The sequence below is a fragment of the Hemiscyllium ocellatum genome, chromosome 19 (assembly GCF_020745735.1).
Source record: "Hemiscyllium ocellatum isolate sHemOce1 chromosome 19, sHemOce1.pat.X.cur, whole genome shotgun sequence".
Taxonomy (NCBI): Eukaryota; Metazoa; Chordata; class Chondrichthyes; order Orectolobiformes; family Hemiscylliidae; genus Hemiscyllium; species Hemiscyllium ocellatum.
Genome location: NC_083419.1, coordinates 17,616,368 through 17,636,423, shown reverse-complemented (window position 1 = coordinate 17,636,423; position 20,056 = coordinate 17,616,368). Strand labels below are relative to the sequence as shown.

At 43.6% G+C, this 20,056-nt stretch overlaps 1 protein-coding gene across 3 annotated transcripts in view; it reads left to right on the top strand.

Annotated features, from left to right (window-relative positions):
• LOC132824885 (tetraspanin-9-like) overlaps positions 1-20,056 on the top strand; it is a 193,191-nt gene that overhangs the window by 83,196 nt on the left and 89,939 nt on the right. For 2 of the 3 annotated variants that reach the window (XM_060839717.1, XM_060839716.1), the window contains one exon: positions 8,366-8,445. In XM_060839717.1, coding sequence (XP_060695700.1) covers positions 8,383-8,445 — 63 coding nt within the window. In that variant the 5' untranslated portion in view covers positions 8,366-8,382. Of the gene's footprint in view, positions 1-7,654; positions 8,446-20,056 lie in introns of those variants that run through there. The other variant, XM_060839715.1, reaches the window with a different exon arrangement.

Genomic DNA, 20,056 nt, shown 5'->3' with positions numbered 1-20,056 from the left:
TAGCATTGATGCCTCACAGCGCCAGGAACTCGGGTTCGATTCCAGCCTCGGGCAACTGTCTGTGTGAAGTTTGTACATCTCCCCGTGTCTTCATGGATTTCCTCCGGGTGCTCTGGTTTCCTCCCACAGTCCAAAGATGTGCAGGGCAGGTGGATTGGCCATGGGAAATGCAGGGTTACAGGGTTTGGGTGGGATGCTCTTTGGAGGATTGTTCAGACTCAATGGGCTGAATGGCCTCATTCCACACTGTAGCGATTCTATGAGGCAAGTTTTGACCTCTAAATCCCACTTTCCCATGGGATATTCTGCCTCAAACATCTGCTGGTCAGGTTACAAATATTGTTCAATCAAACAAAGACTATTGACCCAATGTATCAGATAGACATTATGTTCAAATCAAGTGACAGCTGACAATGGGGCTGGGGTGAATTGAGCAGTAGCCTGCCCTCAAGCTACCATTGATGGAATGTAGCAGTTGAAGATACATCGGTGATCTTGGAGAGTTAAGTCAGGGGTTTGTACCTCTTGTACCACTGCCACCAGGTCTCAGGGGGTTGTCCCTCTCGGATTGAGCTCTGTGGCTATCTACTCCCACTTCCTTCTGAACTTGCCTCAACATTAAGAAATGTAGGTGAGCTTCATGTGTGGCTCAGCAGGTATGGCATTGGTTCCCTGTCGATGGCTGCAGCCAATGAACAGCACCATTGTTACTAGCAGCACACATTTTAATGAGCAGGTTGTGCTGACTGTATTACAATAAATAGGTGTAGAATAGTTACTCAACACGGACATGAGGTTTGACATTTTGAGAAATGCAGTCCATTCACACTGTCGCTTTCTGTGAATCCCTGTGTTTTGTTAACTTTGCGGTCAGTGGGCTCCACTTCTCCCTCTCTTACATCATTATCTTGTCTATTCGTCTTGGCTTCACTGCACAATAGGGACATTTGCCTTTTAACAGTATATGTTACTTTTACATTGAACTGAATATTCCTTTGAAGAGTTTCCACTGTTTCTCTAGGTTTGCTAATTAGCAACCCATCCCAATTTACTATCGTTAGTTCATTCTCACTCTTTTGAATTATGATCAGTTTACCTCACATGAATTTACAATCTTGGTGCATGATTCCCACTTTCAAATTCAATCATATAGTGCTTACTCTTCACCAGATGTTCACATATTTGTTAACTTATTTACGTTTTTGATTCATTCATGGAATGTGGGTGTTGCTGGCTGGGCCAGCATCTGTTGCCCATCCCTATTTGCCCTGAAGAAAGTGGTGGGTTAGACCACCCATTGATGAAGGACTGGAGCCATGCATAAGGATTTCTCTCACTAATGGACATTTGGGAATCACTTACACTTACAACAATCCAACAGTTTCATAGTCACTTTTACTGAGACAAACATTTTACTGAAGTGCAATTCACATTCTTAAATAACCTTGGTAGATTTGATGTTTTGTTTTCTTTGTCCATGGGAGGTGGGCATTGCTGGCTGTCCATATCTAGTGACGGTGGTGGTGAGCTGCCTTTTTGTTTTGATGAGTCCATGTGGGGTACAGGGACACTACAGTGTTATTATGGCGGCAGTTCCAGGATTTTGGCCTAGCCACAGTGAGGTGATATTTGTCGAAGTCAGGATGGTGAGTGGCTTGGAGAGAAAAACTTGCAAGTGGTTGTGTTCCCATACACCTGCTGCCCTTGTATCTTTGGATAGTAGTGGTGCTGGGTTTGGCAGGTGCTGTCGAAAGAATCTGGGTAAATTGCTGCTGTGTATCTTGTAGCCGGGACAGACCACTGCCACTGTGCGTTGGTGGTGGAGGGTGTGAATGTTGAAGGGGACGAATGTGGTATCAGTCATGCGGGCTGTTTCATCCTGGATGGTGTCGAGTTTCCTGTGTGTTGTTGAAGCTGTACCCACCTCGGCATATCAATCATTCTTGGGATTGGTAAATACTCGGAAGTGAGTACAGCAGATGCTGGAGATTAGAGTCAAGATTAGAGTGGTGCTGGAAAAGCACAGTAGATCAGGCAGCATCCGAGGAGCAGGAAAATCGACATTTCAGGCAATAGCCCTTCATCAGGAATCTCAGTAACATTAATCCAGTCTCAATCCCAGTAATGTTAGACCAATATAGCTCAGTACACTCTCAGTCTCAGTTACTCTGGAACAATATAGCTTAGTGCTGCATTCATGTTTGCAGACGTACTGTTATTGATAAATAGTCTCAGGCCATGAGATTATTACTGTCATAGGCATTATTCATTACTAAATTTCGTATAACCCAGACAGCTCCAAAACAATTTTTTTTAAAAAACTGCTAGATAGTGCAATAATAATTGTTACCTTTGCTATCTAGACCATTCATTTCTTTAGAATGAAAAATTAGAATCTCCTATTTTAACTGCACTTTCTGCTGGATGCTTTCCTGATCTACCTAGATACATCCCCCCATCATCACAGTGATCCAGACAGAGGTCTGGAACACAGCTTTCACCAGTCTGTCATCTCTCCAGGTCTCCGAGCTCCAACTGTTCAATTCCATTTCCTACTCACCTTGACAGAAATCTGTTCAATCTGTCAATGCACCTTTTCCCCATATTGTCTTGAGCTCCTTTCTAAATGTTTCTATCCTTCCAAAAGATCATACAGCCTAGAATAATTAACTCTGAATCAAGTGCAGATTGTAGGCATATCATATTCTTTCAGATGAAAGTGTACTTTAATTCACGTTTTACTATTTATGCTACATTTCCTCAAAACCTGTTATTTCATCAAAACCTGTCCAAAGATGAGAGATTCCTGTCAGACATAAATCTAACTTTGAGTCATTAATCTTGAACCTAATACCAATTGATCCTAACCTCAACCCATAACTCTGACCCTCAATTTTCAAATCTACCCTCAACCTTCTGCATTCCACTAAAAAACAGAAACCATCTTCCAATAAATTTATTGAGCTTAAAACATCTGCAAACGTGAAAGCAGCACTAAGCTATATTGATCCAGAGTGACTGAGACTGAGAGTGTAGTGAGCTGTATTGGTCTAACTATGCTGGAATTGATATTGTACTAAACTGTAGTGGACTAATCTTACTGAGACTGAGACTCTGAGCTATACAGGTCTAATGTTACTGAGATTGAGACTGTACTGAACTATGCTGGGATGTGGTCTTATGATTGATTAGATAGATAGATTCCCTGCAGTGTGGAAACCTTTGGCCCAACAAGTCCACACTGACCCTCCAAAGAGCAACCCACCCAGACCCATTCCCCTACATTTACCCCTGGCTAATGCACTTAATGCTACGGGCAATTTAGCATGGCCAATTCACCTAACCTGCACATCTTTGGACTGGGAGGAAACCAGAGCACCCAGAGGAAATTCATGCAGGCATGGGGAGAGCGTGCAAACTCCACACAGTTGCCCGAGGCAGGAATTGAACCCGGGTTCCTGGCGCTGTGAGGCAACAGTGCTAACCATTGAGTCACCGTGCTGCCCATCTCTACATCAGGATGAAAGGATGCCAACTTGCGGAGCATTTCAGTGATTATCTCTGGGACACATTCACCAAACAACCCCCACTGCCCTGTGGCCGATCATTTCAACTCCCTCTCCCATTCCCCCAAGGTCATGTAAGTCCTGGGCCTCCTCCACCACCAAATACAGAGCCACCTGACAACTGGAGGAAGAACACCTTATCTTCTGCTTTGGGATCCTCCAACCACACGGGATCAACATGGACTTCACTGGTTTCCTAATCTCCCCTCCCCACATCTCATCCCAGGTCCAATCCTCTAACTCAGCACCATCCTCTCAATCTGTCCCATCTTCCTTCCCACATATTTGCTCCAGACTCCCTACCGACCTATCACAATTACTCCATGCCTGCATCCACCTATTGCCTTCCCACCTACCTTCCTTCCAGCCCCGCCACTCACCCGACCCACCTGTTAGACTCCCACCCCCATCCCCTCAACATTCCTGATGGTGGACTCTTGCCCGAAATGTCAACTTTCCTGCTCCTCGGATGCTATGTGACCTGATGTGCTTTTCCAACACAACCCTTTTCAACTAGGCTGGAATTGTACTGAGCTTTACTGGGACTGAGCCTGTACTGAACTATACTGGTCTAATGTTACTGAGATGGGGAAGTGAAAGGCATAGATACACTGGAAATACTGCATAGTCCCTTTCCCCAGAACTGCAAGTACCGGTGACTGTGAATCAGTTTTGTGAAGCTGTGTCTGAAATCTGGGGGGAAATGCACCTTTTGCCTTTGTTTGGAGGTGGGCTGTTTCATGGAAGGAGTTAACCTGGGATCTGCTGTCTGGATGCTGGTTTCGTGTAGTTTTTGATTGTTACCTGTTTTTACTCAGCGCGGTAAGAACTAGATTCATAACTTCAGAATGAAACTGGATGGGTTTCAAGAGATGCACTGGAAAACTTTGAAAAATGTTTGGGTTGAATTTTGTTTGTGGAATGCTTTTCCTTGCTCTGGATGCACATGTGAATTTCATTCAGATATTGTAAATCCTGGAGTGGGGCCAGTGATACTTCTTGTGTCTCCTTGTGAGGTATGTGGCAGGGATTGGAATATCTCCGAGTGTTTACAGACAAGATGTTTCTGCATTTGCCCTGTCCCTGACCCTGAAATGGGTATGGGTGCACACAGTTAGTTTGTGAGTGGTCAGAATTTTATTCCTTGCTTGAAGTGACAAAAAATAATCTGAAGTTGCCCTGAGTCAGTCAAGAATTTGGTTTAAAGAGAAATCTCCAGGAAGTGTTCCACGCCGTAGTTGAGGGTATGTCCACCGACTGGGAAGTTGATTGGCAGACATTTTGTCCCCTGTCTCGGTGACATCTTCAGTGCTTTGGAGCCTCCTGTGAAGAGCTGCTGTACACTGTCTTCTGGAATTTATTTGGTTCCGTTCCTCCTGCTTCCGGTTGCCTGTTCTGCTGGTTTATTGTGCTGGCCGGTATAGTGGGTCTAGGTCTATGTGCTTGTTGATGGAGTCTGTGGATGAGTGCCATGCTTCTAGAAATCCTTTGACTGTCCCCTGTTTGGCTTGTCCTATGGTCATTGCGTTGTCCCAGTTGAATTTATGGTGCTTGTCATCTGTTTGTGGCCACTTAGGGACAGCTGGTCATGGCGTTTTGTGACTAGTTGGTGTTTGTGCGTGACTACTGAGTTAGGTTGTGGCATATCCTCATTGTGTTGTTTGTCTGTTCGGCATCTGTGGATGAAGTCACTCGCCACACCAGTTTACATAAAAAATATCTCGGAGCCGACAGCCAGACTTTTCCCATCACTGGAAATGATGATAGCCCATAAACTGACAGTAGGTTAAAATCTTCGAGTAAAAAATGAGGTCTGCAGATGCTGGAGATCACAGCTGCAAATGTGTTGCTGGTCAAAGCACAGCAGGCCAGGCAGCATCTCAGGAATAGAGAATTCGACGTTTCGATCATAAGCCCTTCATCAGGAATGAGGCAGCCAAGCTCAGACAACTCACCAGGACAAAAGACCCTGTACCCATTATGTGGAAGGCGAATGTAATTTACCAAGATTCCATGCAAAGACTGCATGCAACCCTATATAGGATAAACAGGTAGACAACACAACAATTATAAGATAAGCAAAACAAACATTTTCTAGAAGCACGGCACTCATCCACAGACTCCAAAACAAGTGCATAGACCTAGACCCAATATACTGGCCACACGAATGAACTACAGGAACCGGCAACTAGAAGCAGCAGCAAAGGAACCAAATCAATTCCAGAGGAAACAGCACAGCAGCACTTCACAGGAGGTTCCAAAGCACTGGAGATGTTACCGAGACAGGGGACAAAATGTCTGCAAATCAACTTCCCAGCTCAGCAAACATACCCACAACCACGCCAACTGGAACCCAAGCTACAAACCTTTACACAATCCTTGAGCTGTTCCATGCATTGGCTGTTCTGACTTGAGCAATTGAGCAACTGAATATATTGTGGATGATGGGAACCTGAAACAAACACAAAGTGCTGGTGAAACTCAGCAGGTCTGACAGCATCTGTGGAGAGAGAAAACAATTAACGTTTTGAGTCCAGTATGACTTCTTCAGAACTGCGATTTGATTTGATAATATTATAGTCACATGTACTGAGAAACAGTGAAAAGTATTGTTTTGTGTGCTATTCGGGCAAATCTTACCTTACATAAGTACATCTGGGTAATAGAACCAAATGCAGAATAGAGTATTACAGCTACAGAGAAAGATCAACTTCAGTATGAGAGGTCTGATTTCAGTGGGGAGGAAGCTGTTCTTGAATCTGTTGATACATGCTGTTAGACTTTTGTAGCTTCTGCCCGATGGGTGAGGGTGGAAGGGAGTATGACTAGGATGGGATTATGTTGGCTGGTTTCCTGAGACTATAGATGGAGTTGATGGAAGGAAGGCTGGTTTTCATATTGGACTGGGCTGAGTTCACCACACTGTCATTCCTTGCGATCCTGAGAAGAGCAGTTGCCATACCACACTGTGATGCATCTATAAATATTGGTGAGAGTCAGAGTCAGAGATGTACAGCATGGAAACAGATCCTTCAGTCCAACCCATCCATACCAACCAGATATCCCAACCCAATCTAGTCCCACCTGCCAGCACTCAGCCTATATCCTTCCAAACCCTTCCTATTCATATACCCATCCAGATGCCTTTTAAATGTTGCAATTGTACCAGCCTCCACCACATCCTCTGGCAGCACATTTTATACATGCACCATTCTCTGTGTGAATAAGTTGCCCCTTAGATCCCTTTTATATCTTTCCCCTGTCACTCTAAACCTATGCCCTCTAGTTCCCCTACCCCGGGGAAAAGACTTTGTCTATTTATCCTATCTATGGCCCTTATGATTTTGTAAACCTCTATAAGGTCACCCCTCAGCCTCCGACGCTCCAGGGAAAACAGCCCCAGCCCATTCAGCCTCTCCCTATAGCTCAAACCCTCCAACCCTGGCAACATCCTTGTAAATCTTTTCTGAACCCTTTCAAGTTTCACAACATCCTTCCAATAGAAAGGAGACCAGAATTGCATGCAGTACCATATTCCAAAAGTGGCTGAACCAATCACTGCGGCCACACTGAATTTCCTTTGCCTTCTGAGGGTGTAGAGGGATCTGTGTGCTATCTTCACTGTGTGGGCCATTTAAAACAAATTAGACAATCTGTATGCCTTCAATTATTCTCCAATTAATTGCCCTGCCATCAATGTGGTTTGCTTGAAATTACTCAAATGCAACCCCATAATTTTAATATTCTCCGTTCATAGTCGGTGTTAGGTTAAAGTTTGTCCCAGAGCAGTGTGTAAGTTCTTAACTGACATATTAGCAGTCCCTTCTCTCAGTTGACAGAATATTATCACACATTTGCAGTCCTTATTTTCTCTGGGAGCTGAGTGCTGCTGGGCAGTAACAGGACAGTTAGAGAGAAGATTAAACTGTTCGTCCCTGGAGAGTTCTTTCGCTGATTGGATAGCCGGGCAGAGAGTGGGTGTGCTTTAGACCCGGTTGGAGGTTTGTTGTGGTTGGGTCAGTGTTAGATCCGAGAGGATCTGAGCTCCGGCAGCAACTGCTGGTAATTTAACAGCAGTGCAGTAAGGAGAGAGAGAGAGAAAGCTTGAACAGCTGATCGCTGAGGTTGAAGGAACATGTGAGCGGTGCATAGAGCCCCTGGAGAGCTGCAGAGGTTGAAATACACAGTGCAGGAGACCGGGGAGCATGAGGAGGGGAAGCCACTGTAAAGTTTAAACAGGGGCTAGCAGGAATTCCAGCATCTAGCAGCTATGTGCTTCGAGTAGCTGAGCAGGAGGACACATTCTTGATCATGTGGCGTTGCAGGAGCTGCTGATTGTTGAGAGCGTGGATTGGAAGCTCCCAGTACATGGAGAGATAAGAGATTACCCCCTCCCCCGTGCGTGTCTCTCCCTCTCTCTCTCTCACACACACACAGGCTCTCTGACTGACCTCCAGTTTATCCTGCGCTTGTGTCCCTTCATCCTGTGCCGAGCACCGAGACATGTTTGACACTGAATGTGAGAGCTGGGAAGAGGGAGAATATGGAGAAGTCGAGTAGTGAGGAGTTTTCTATCCACCGAAGCCCCTCTGTGGAGAGCAGAGACTCGGAGGTTGGAAAAGCCTCCACGTCTGGACAGCAGTTTGGTCGTGGATTTACGGCTGGGGCTTTCTATGGCAACTCCGGCAGCCGCTGCAAGGAGCCGGCGGGACCCGGTGTCAACAGGGGCAAATACACCGCCCCTAAAGGCAGCAAGTATGTGGTGTTTTACCTCGACCTGTCCTTTGTTTTTCTCCTAGAATTCCAAAAGTGCAACATGGCAAGAGGCTGTTTGTGTTGTCTGAAGTACTTGATGTTTCTTTTCAACCTGATCTTTTGGGTAAGTGATTTGATTTCTTTCTTTGAGCGTTGATTGTTTAATTGAATTGTCACTTGGTCGTGAGAAACACGAATGAACTCGGTTGTCCCCATAGTCCCTAATATTAAAGTTAGCTGCCGTCAGTCATGATCCGGTCCTCAGTGTAACTTAAGTCTTGGATTTGGCAGAGAGGTCTCCTCACTTACATAAGAAGAACATAGGAGCAGGACGCGTCCTTTCGGCCCATCGGTTCTTCTCTGCTGTTTAATGCAGTCCGGATTTATCTTCTCTATTTATCCCATGTCCCTGTCCCATTCCCGTATCTTCTCTGCCCTCCCTGATGTTCAAAGGTCACTGTCTAAATATGCTCAAAGCCTAAAGCATCCACTGCTGTCTATCTGGGAGGCCCGAAGATTGGAATAAATTTCTCCATATCTTAACCGACCAACCCCTCTGTCAAGAGAAGCATTTTCTCAGTGTCCACTCTGTCTAAGAGGCTAATAAAAACAGAAGTAGCTGGAGAAGCTCGGCAGGTCTGGCAGCATGTGTGGAGAGAGAAGTTAGCATTTGAAGTCCAACATGACTGTCAGACTGGAAACTGAGTTTCTCCAGTACTTAGTTTTTTTAAATTCCAGCATCCCAGTATTTTGCTTTTATCCCATTTAAGAGGCTTATGTGTTTCAAGACAATCATCTCTCTTTTTCTAAGCCCCTGGAAGTATTGTCCTATTCTGCTCAATATTTCCACATAGGGCACTGTCCAAATCCCAGGATCCAGTCTGGCTTATGCTAAAGGTGCCCCCGAAAGACAATTGTATTACTCCTTTACTGTACTCCAGCTGTGGTCTCGCCATGTCTCTATGTAATTGCAATTAAATTTCATTTGTACACTCCAATTCTTTCTCTTCGAGGCTACAGTGCCTTTTGCTATCCCAATTCTTGCCCATCTCTTAATTTTCTATGATTTGTGTGCAAGGGTATATAGGTCCCTCTGAATAGCACGGTTACTCAGTCTCTCACCAATTTAGAAAAAAAGTTCTATTTTTCCTTCCAAATTGGATGCCTTCACATTTCTCCACATTGTGTTCTGTCCACCACACTCTTGCTCCTACACAAGCTGTCAGCACCTCACTGCTTATTGGCCCATTTAACGTAGCATCGTCAGCAACCTTAGGGTGTCTTACACTCAGAGCTGTTGCTAAAACTGACATTCTCTGCCCTGTGAAAGCAGTGTAGAGCAATCCTGGGTGTGCACTGCATTAAAAGTGGCTTTGTGGTTCCAAGTGAGGCTGGCGGGCAGATTACTGTGTGAAACGAGTTAAGGGTTATCACCATATCTGATGAGGAGTCTGTGCAGTTTGCAGCATTTAACACAGTGAAAAGTACCAATTACGTAACTCACAATACTCCAGGAATATAACTGGGGATTAAGGTTGGTGTGGTTCTGACCAATCCTGCTCCCCTTCAACATTTAATACAATCTCTTTAAGCATCAATGCTTGTTAGATCAGTCATAGCAGAGCTAGATAGTACTGCCTCATCAATGTAATCTGCTGGGATGCACAATCAACTGTAGAACTTTGGCAGTAAAGCCCATTGCATGTTCACTGGTCCAGGATTAGACACAGTTGTTTTGTAGTGTGTTCCTATTTTACTGCACTTCCGGTGATTTTTTTTTGGGAGTGAAACGTCCGTAATAATTATTCAAAACGATGGTTTGAGAACGTGGTGCAAATTGGAAATTCATCTTCCGTTCTTGCCAATTTATCAATGTGTCGACACTCCAAACATTTGAAACTCCGTTGTTGATTCTTAATGAGACACACAAGATCCTAAGGGGATTTGATATGGTGAATTCCGGGAGGATATTCCCTTGTGAGGGAGTCTGGAACTAGGGGGCAGAATTTAAAAATTAGAGGTCTCCCATTTAATATTGAGATGAGGAAGAATTGGTTAATGGTCATTACTCTGTGGAATTCTGTTCCCCAGAGGCTGATTATTGAATATATTCAAAGCTGAGTTAGATGAATGTTTGATTGTCAAGTAAGTCACCTTATGGGAAGAAAAGACAGAAAAGTGAAGTTGACTGATGGAGGCGACAAGACGGGCCGAATAGCCTCTTCTGCTTTGATTGCATTCTGAGTATTCCATTACTGCTTTGATGCAATCAGTCCTTTTAGCTTGTAGAACTTTTACTAAGAGATGGCAGTATTCCAGTGTCCTCATGGTAATTAATCCGTTGCTACTGTCCTAGTGCAGCATACAGTATTCTGTACTGTTAGGATCTGGTATCACTTGGTACAGAATACAGTACAGTGCACTGGGTATATATTTTTCCTTTTAGGGTTGGTCATGTTGAATCATGTGTTATTCACCAGCGGTATATTTATCCACTTGGAGATTAACTGTCGCTGAGCTGCCATCACAGCAGTCCCCTGCTTCCTTGGTCACTTTGTCCTAATCTGTCTGTCTGGCTTCCTATGAAATGTACATTTGCATTGATCTGGATATATGATAATCGGACAAGAGGTCAGCTGATGTGTTGTGGTTTGCAAAGATAGGAGAAAGGGGATAGTTTCAGATTGCAAGAAGGTATTGTTAATAGGGACACTGCAAGCAGACGTTGTTAGCAAAGGCAGAATAGTTAATCAGGTATCAGAGACTTATTTTTCTGTTCCTTTTATATGCGGCTTAGTCCATGCACGGGCACCATATAAGCCTGAGTGTGTATTGTGTGTGTTAATATTCCTGAGTTTCTGCATAATATTTCTCCATTTGCTACTGTCAGTGTATCTTCCATTGCATCTCTGCCATTTTATATAATTTTGTTATTTGCTGATGGGTTTTTTTTCAATCTGCAATAGCAGTAAACAGGCATGCAGAGGTTACCGTGTCTGCACATTTCATAATGGAACCAGAATGACTGACTGTCCCAGAAGCTCACACCCGATCTTGGGTTTCCCGTTTTCCTCAGCAGGGTTTAGGATGAGACCATAAAATGCAAAACTATAAAGTATAGGAGCAGAAGTTGCCCATTCGGCACATAAAGTCTACCCCACCATTCAAAGTCCAACGATGTGTAGGTTGGGTGGATTGGCCATACTAAATTGCCCTGTAGTTTAGGGTAGGTGGATTAGCCACGGGAAATGGAGAGGTTACGGGGATAGGGTGGGATGCTTTTCCGAGGGTCAGTGCAGACTAGATGGGCCAAACGGCCTCTATCTGCATTGTAAGGAGTCTATGATTCTGTGAGATCACTGCTGATCTGATAATCCTCAATTCTGCCTTATCCCCATAATCTTAACCCATTCGTGAATCTGGTTCAATAAGCGTTAATGCCAGTGCAGAGCAATAATTTATCATAGAACGACCCAGCACATTCAGACCATCATTCCTGTGCTGGTTCTATGAGCATGCTACTCAATACGTGGCTGTCTTTGCCTAACCCTGCAAATTCTCCTTTCATGTGTTTTCAATTCCCTTTTGAAGGTTATTATTGAATCTGCTGCTACAGTCTGTGCATTCCAGATCACGCCAGCAACCGTTATTTATACACAGCCTCTTAACATTGCTTAGACATTTTGTTTTAACCAATTCGCGGAAGGGTTATCGAACAGAATATGTGTAAACTGATGTAAGAACAAGTGACCAAAAGCTTGATGGTTGAACAGGATTTGCTACAGATTATGCAATGAATGGCTCCGTCATTCTATAAAAATCCTTTTTTTTCCTCCATGTCACCTCTTTAGCCAATTACTTTAATTCCGGGTGCTACTGTCATCGACCATTCTAACAGTGGAAATGGCTTTTCTCAATTTACTTTATCTGTACCAGTCGAGATTTTGAACAACTCAATGAAATCTCCCCTGCTCCAAAGACAAAAACTGCAGACTCTTCATTTCTGTACCTGCAACTAAAGTTCCTCACCTCTGCCTTTCCAATAAATCTCGCTCTTGTACCCTTTCCAATAGTATGCCAGCCTTCTAAAGTGTGGAATTGAATACAATACTCCAACTGGGCCTTCACCACCTTAGAGGCAAGTGAGGAAAAGATAATGTATTTGTGACTGGAGATTTGTTTCAGGTAGGGTTCTCCAAGGATCAGAAATAGGTCCCTTGCTCTTTGAGGTGTAAACTAATAGTTTAGATTTAAATATAGTATAGGGTTCATGATCAATCAGGTTTCAATGCTGCAAATTTAGTCCTGTAGTTGGTGAGGAAGAAAGCTGCAAGAAGATATCAATGGACTAGTCAGATGGGCAGGAAAGATGCAAATGGAACTCAGCCCAGAGAATTATAAAGCAATGTGCTTGAGGAGATCAAACAAGGTAAGGGATAGTGAGATGTATGGAGGAATAGAGAGAGATGTTGGAGTTCATTATTCAAAGATCTCTGAAGATGGCAGGACAGGTAGATACTGGTACGTTTGGCAGGTACACGCTGGATGTACCTACTCTCCCTGTTCAAGAAGGCACTCACCACCTGCTCAAGGGTAATTAGGGATGGGCATAAACGCTGGCCAAGCCAATGACCCCCACATTCCGTGAATGAATTTAAAAGGGATAAGTGGATAAGGTGGTTGAGAGGGTATTTGGGATACTTCCCATAATTCACAGAAATAAGGACTGTTTGAAAGAACTAGCTAGGCCATGACGGTGCATACAGTTGTGGTCACCACAGTCAAAGAGGGTGTGACCACACTAGAGAGAGTACAGAGAAGATTTACTGAGGATGTTACAGGGAATGCAGAATTTCAGGTATGATCAAATACACGGAGTGCATTTCCTTTGGAAAACAGGATGCTGGGGGAGTTTAATTGAGGTGTACAAAATTAAGGAGTTTAGAAAGTTTGTCTAAGGAGGGTTGTTTCCCTCAGCAGAGTTAAGATTAGAGTGGAAAAGCACAGCAGGTCAGGCAGCATCTGAGGAGCAGGAAAATCAATGTTTCGGGCAATAGCCCTTCATCAGGAATCATTTTGCTCGAAACATTGATTTTCCTGCTCCTCAGATGCTGCCTGACCTGCTGTGCTTTTCATGCACCACTCTAATCTTGACTCTGATCTCCAGCATCTGCAGTCCTCCCTTTTCCCTCAGCAGATCGGCAATAGCAGTGGATGTAGATTTTAAGTAATTGGCAGAAGGGTTAGAGGGGACTTGAGAGTTTTTTGTTTCATGCAGAGTGTGGTGAAACTCACTGCCTGAAAGGATTGTAGAGGTAGAAATACTGACCACATATTGAAACAAAACACTGGAAGGAGCACTTGAAATGCAAGAACCTAGAGTGCTATAGACCAGGAGTTGGATGAGACTTGAGGTAACAGAAATGATGGGCTGAATGGTTTACTTCTGTGCAATAAGTGTCAGTCATTGTAGGATAAGTATTTTACAAAACCACCTTGCCTTTGTACTTTTTTGCCTTTATTGATAAAGCCAAGGATTCCACTTGTGTTTTGAACTACCTTTTCGATGTGGAAAGGTCTGAGAACCCTTAGACTTTCAGCTGGTCAGAGAGAGCCGGCAGGGATTGGTACAGCGAAGGTCACACCTGATCAATCTTATTTGGAAGAGGTACCTGCAGTCGTGGACTGGACAGTGTTTCGGGATGTTGTTTATATGGACTTCCCGAAGGCACTTGACATGGTTCCACATTAGTCTGCCAGCTAAAGCTGAAGTTTGTGGAATTGCAAGTATATTATTAATGAACATGTTGGGAAATTGGCTGACTAACAAGAAACTGAGATAATAGGCAGGATATGATGAACAGTGTCATGCAGGATTTGACTTAAGATCTCAACCGTTCATCATGTTTATTAATGGCTGGGGTGACAGGATAGAAGGGCATATCCAAACTTGGTAATAATACAAAGATAAGCAATACAACAAACACGTAAAAATAAAAATATATTGATAGATTAAATGAATAGACAAACCTGGTGAATGTGGAGATGGTCAGGTAGTGGTAATGTCAGTAGGCTAGAAATTCAGAAGCCGTGACCAATGGTGTAGATTGGATTTAAATTATACTAGCGTGTAGTGGAATATCAGTGAATAAATCTGGAATATAAAGGTGGCCTCAGCAATAGTGACCATAACAACTGTCACTGATTGTAGGAAAAAATCATCTGCTTTACCAATGATCTTTATTGTGAGAAATCTGTTCTAAACCTGGTTTGGCCTATACACAATTGCAAATCTAAAGCAATGTAGTTGGCTCTTTACTTCCCTCTGAAATAAAGTCATAGAATCATAGAAGTTTACAGCATGGCTCTTCAGCCCAACTTGTCCATGCTATTGTTTTAACAATTCTCATTTGCCTGTGTTTGGTCCATATCTATCCCATTCATGGTCTAGCAAGCCACTCTATTCAAAGGCAATTAAGAATGGGTATCAAATGCTCACCTTGCCTATGATGCCCACATGCCATGACTTTTTAAAAAAAGGCAACAATTGTGAAGCTGATTTGGATTTTGGAAAGTTAAAACAAAGAACAGTCTGAATGGTACTGCATTAGAAAAACTGGCAGTCCGCAGAGACTTGGAGGTTCAGGTACACAAGTTAGTGAAATGTTGTGAACAGATATGGAGAATAATTAAAGAACCAAAAGGAATATAGGCCTTTATGGCTAGTAGAATAGAAGAGAATGAATGTTCTGAACCTAAATAACTCTGAAACCAAACCTGGTGTTGCTCTCAGTAGTTCTGCCCAGAACACCCTTAACCTACGAGAGAGTTCTTTGTAGATGTACCCGAATTAGGTAAAATTACAAGGAGACATTACCCAAGCTAGGGTTTTCCTCCCTGGAATATGGGGGTGACGTTTTCAAGATGTTAAGGAAAACATGGAAGAATGTTGCTCGAAAGAAAGCTTTTCCATTGGACAAGGGAGCATGACCTGAAGATTAGAGCCAGGCTCTCCGGAATGATATTTGAGAACACATCAGCATCCACATTTGGAATTCTCTTGCAAATTGCTAATTGATGCCAGAACAATGGTTAATTTTAAAACCAAGGTTGGCAGATTGTTGGTAACCAAAGATACTTAGGGATATTGAGTAAAAATGGATGTATGAAGTTTGTTTTGTATCAACTGTAATCTCACTTAATGGTGGAACAGGGAGGATGGGTGGAATAGTGGCTTCCTTTGTTTTCCTACCTTTTGTAGATGTTTATATTCAATGCCAGGTTTCTCTGCCCTCCACCACCTTTAAAATTATACCATTTAATAGATAATTCTTCTCCAAGTTCTTTCTACCAAAGTGATTGCTCCATACCTCTCTGTGGTAACCTTCATTTGCCACGTGTCTGACTGTATTTGCCCCTCGAGCGAGACTAGAGTCATAGAGATGTACAGCATTTATCTGAATTAACATCTGTCCATGCTGACCAGATATCCCAACCCAATCTAGTCCCACCTGCCAGCACCCAGCCCATATCCCTCCAAACCCTGCCTATTCATATACCCATCCAAATGTCTCTTAAATGTTGCAATTGTACCAGCCTCCACCACATCCTCTGGCAGCTCATTCCATACACGTACCACTCTCTGCGTGAAAAAGTTGCCCCTTGGATCTCTTTTAAATCTTTCCCCTCTCACCCTAAACCTATGCCCTCTAGTTTTGGGCTCCACGATCCCAGGGAAAAGACTGCCTATTTACCCTATCCATGCCCCTCATAATTTTGTAAACCTCTATAAGGTCACCCCTCAGCCTCCGACGCTCCAGGGAAAACAGCTCCAGCCTGTTCAGCCTCTCCCTATAGCTCAAATCTTCCAACCCTGGCAACATCCTTATGAATCTTTTCTGAACCCTTTCAAGTTTCACAACTTCTTTCCGATAGGAAGGAGACCAGAATTGCACGTAATATTCCAACAGCGGCCTAACCAATGTCCTGTACAGCCGCAACATGACCTCCCAACTCCTGTACTCAATACTCTGACCAATAAAGGAAAGCATACCAAATGCTGCCTTCACTAACCTATCTACTTGCGACTCCACTTTCAAGGAGCTGTGAACCTGCACTCCAAGGTCTCTTTTTGTTCAGTAACACTCCCTAGGACTTTGCCGTTAAGTGTATAAGTCCTGCTAAGATTTGCTTTCCCAAAATACAGCACCTCGCTTTAATCTGAATTAAACTCCATCTGCCACTTCTCAGCCCATTGGCCCATCTGGTTAAGATCCTGTTGTAATCTGAGGTAACCCTCTTTGCTGTGCACTACACCTCCAATTTTGGTGTCATCTGCAAACTTACTAACTGTACCTCTCATGCTCACATCCAAATCATTTATGTTAATGACAAAAAGTAGAGGACCCAGCACCAATCCTGGTGGCACTCCACTGGTCACAGGCCTCCAGTCTGAAAAACAACCCTCCACCACCACCCTCTGTCTTCTACCTTTTGAGCCAGTTCTGTATCCAAATGACTCGTTCTCCCTGTATTCCATGAGACCTAACCTTGCCAGTCAGTCTCCCATGGGGAACCTTGTTGAATGCCTTACTGAAGTCCATATAGATCACATTTACCGCTCTGCCCTCATCAATCTTCTTTGTTATTTCTTCAAAAAACTCAATCAAGTTTGTGAGACATGATTTCCATGCACAAAGCCATGGTGACTATCCCTAATCACTCCTTGCCTTTCCAAATACATGTACATCCTGTCCCTCAGGATTCCCTCCAACAACTTGCCCACTACCGAGGTCAGGCTCACTGGTCTATAGTTCCCTGGCTTGTTTTTACCGCCCTTCTTAAACAGTGGCACCAAGTTTGCCAATCTCCAGTCTTCAGGCACCTCACCTGTGACTATCGATGATACAAATATCTCAGCAAGAGGCCCAGCAATCACTTCTCTAGCTTCCCACAGAGTTTTCGGGTACACCTGATCAGGTCCTGGGGATTTATCCACTTTTACCTGTTTCAAGACATCCAGCGCTTCCTCCTCTGTAATGTGGATGTTTTGCAAGATGTCACCATCTATTTCCCTACAGTCTATATCTTCCATATCCTTTTCCACAGTAAATACTGATGCAAAATATTCATTTAGTATCTCCCCCATTTTCTGTGGCTCCACACAAAAGGCCGCCTTGCTGATCTTTGATGGTCCCTATTCTCTCCCTAGTTACCCTTTTGTCCTTAATATATTTGTAAAAACCCTTTGGATTCTCCTTAATTCTATTTGCCAAAGCTATCTCATGTCCCCTTTTTTCCCTCCTGATTTCCCTCTTAAGTATATTCCTACTTCTTTTTATACTCTTCTAAGGATTCACTCGATCTACCCTGTCTACACCTGGCATATGCTTCCTTCTTTTTCTTAACCAAACCTTCAATTACTTTAGTCATCCAGCATTCCCTATACCTACCAGCCTTCCCTTTCACCCTGACAGGAATATACTTTCCCTGGATTCTTGTTATCTCATTTCTGAAGGCTTCCCATTTTCCAGCCGTCCCTTTACCTGTGAACATCTGCCTCCAATCAGCTTTCAAAAGTTCTTACCTAATACCATCAAAGTTGGCCTTTCTCCAATTTAGAACTTCAACTTTTAGATCTGGTCTATCCTTTTCCATCAATATTTTAAAACGAATAGAATTATGGTCGCTGGCCCAAAGTGCTCCCCCACTGACACCTCAGTCACCTGTCCTGCCTTACTTCCCAAGAGTAGGTCAAGTTTTGCAGCTTCTCTAGTAGGTACACATACTGAATCAGAAAATTATCTCGTATGCACTTAAGAAATTCCTCCTCATCTAAACCTTTAACACTATGGCAGTCCCACTCGAAGTTTGGAATGCTAAAATCCCAGGGAACACAACGTACAAATAAAAGGATTGTCCGTTTCAGACCATGATGAGAAAAACATTATTTTCTCAGGGTCGTGAATCTAGGTACTCCCTCCTGTTGAGCTGGATGGAGGAAGGGTCTTTGGCAATGTTCCCCCCTGCAAGCTGTATGGATCTGCATCCAATCAAAGGGTCAGGTTAACCTGGATCTGATTAAATGGGAGAGAAGGTTCACTGCCCTATGCCTGCTCCTTATTCTTTTGTTCATTTGCTCACTTTTTTTAAATTAATCGCTCATGGCATGTGGTGCCACTGACCGGGTCAACATTTATTGCCTGACTCTAGTTACCTTTGTTAAGGTGGTGGTGGTGAGCTGCCCTCTTGAACCTTAATGCCGTTATGAAGCAAGCTCCAGGATTTTCTAGCAAAATTGACCTTTGACAAATAATGGTTTTCACTTTTTGGCTCATTCTAATTCAATTTAATTTAATTAATTTTCTAGATTGTGTCCCACCCATCTCCAGTGACCACCAGTACATTTTCAATTAACCCCCACTCTCAACAGACTTTGGGAGAGAGTTCCACTCCTCTTGATTTGTACAAATGTTTCATGACATCGCCCTTAGAATGCTCTATTCTGGATTCAGCCCACCAGAGGGAATAGTTTCTCACTCTGTAGCCGATACAATCCTTGGATCATCTAGAAGCTCAATTATCTCAAGTCAGTTTATGCCAGTCCTGTTGTTGCTCTGCGTGAGTCTGTCTTGCCCTTCCAAAGCCATTGGATCCCTCCGGAGTTCCCATGCCCAGAACTGGATGGGATTGTTCTGGATTAAGACGTGACCAAAGGGTGACAATAAAATAGCAGCTTTGTGTTTAAATTTTCCTGGGAAAAAGAGCCCCAACACAGACTCCATGAGCTTGAATGCCCATCCATGTGCAATATGGCTATCTAGTATGGGCTTGGCTTGACCTGACCATGATGAGCGTCTTTCTGATGAGCTCCAATCTTCTCCCCTCAGTCTCCCATGCCATTACCTCCATCCATTTCAAGGCATACACCCTGATATCTGACCAACATTATCTGCTGTTTCCCATTCAACTGTCACTACCTCAAGGCCCTATCTGTCCCATCCTGTAAGATCTGAGCACCCTTCCTAACTTCAAAGTTCTCATTCCCAGTTCCTCAATATATTTTTGATTTTAGTCGTCTCTAACAAACACTGTCCCAAATCTAGGTTACTTTGCAACGTTTCACCAGGTTCATCCTCCTTCAGCTATCACATCCACAAACTCTCCAATTCTCCAACTAACCCTTTCTATTCTGCAAAGCCTCCTCTTACTGCCTTAGATATAAACTCACTGATGCAGCCAAATGCGTTACCATATCAGTTCCTGCCCCCTCACTTGTCTGTGAGTCCCACCTAATATTTTTTTGTCCTTAAGAATCTTCTGGTATTTTTGATAGGAGACTTTTTTTTTCACAGTTCTTGCTCCTTTGAGGCTGCGTGTATGACAAATAGAACAGATACAAAAATTGCTGCCTTACAGTGCCAGGGACCCAGGTTCAGTTCCAGCCTCGGGCGACTGCCAGTGTGGAATTTGCACATTCTCCCCGTGTCTGCGTGGGTTTCTTCCAGGTGCTCTGGTTTCCTACTGCGGTCTAAAATGTACACATTAGGTGGATTTCTCATGCTTAATTGCCCATGGTTAATGACACTATGGTAAATGCAGGGTTATCAGGACAGGTTAGGAAGCTGTTCTGAGGTTCAGTGCAGACCTGATGGGCTGAATGGTCTCTTCCCACACTGTAGTGATTTCAGTAAAAAGAGGCAATTTGTCCCATCTTGTCCATGCAAGAGGAAAGG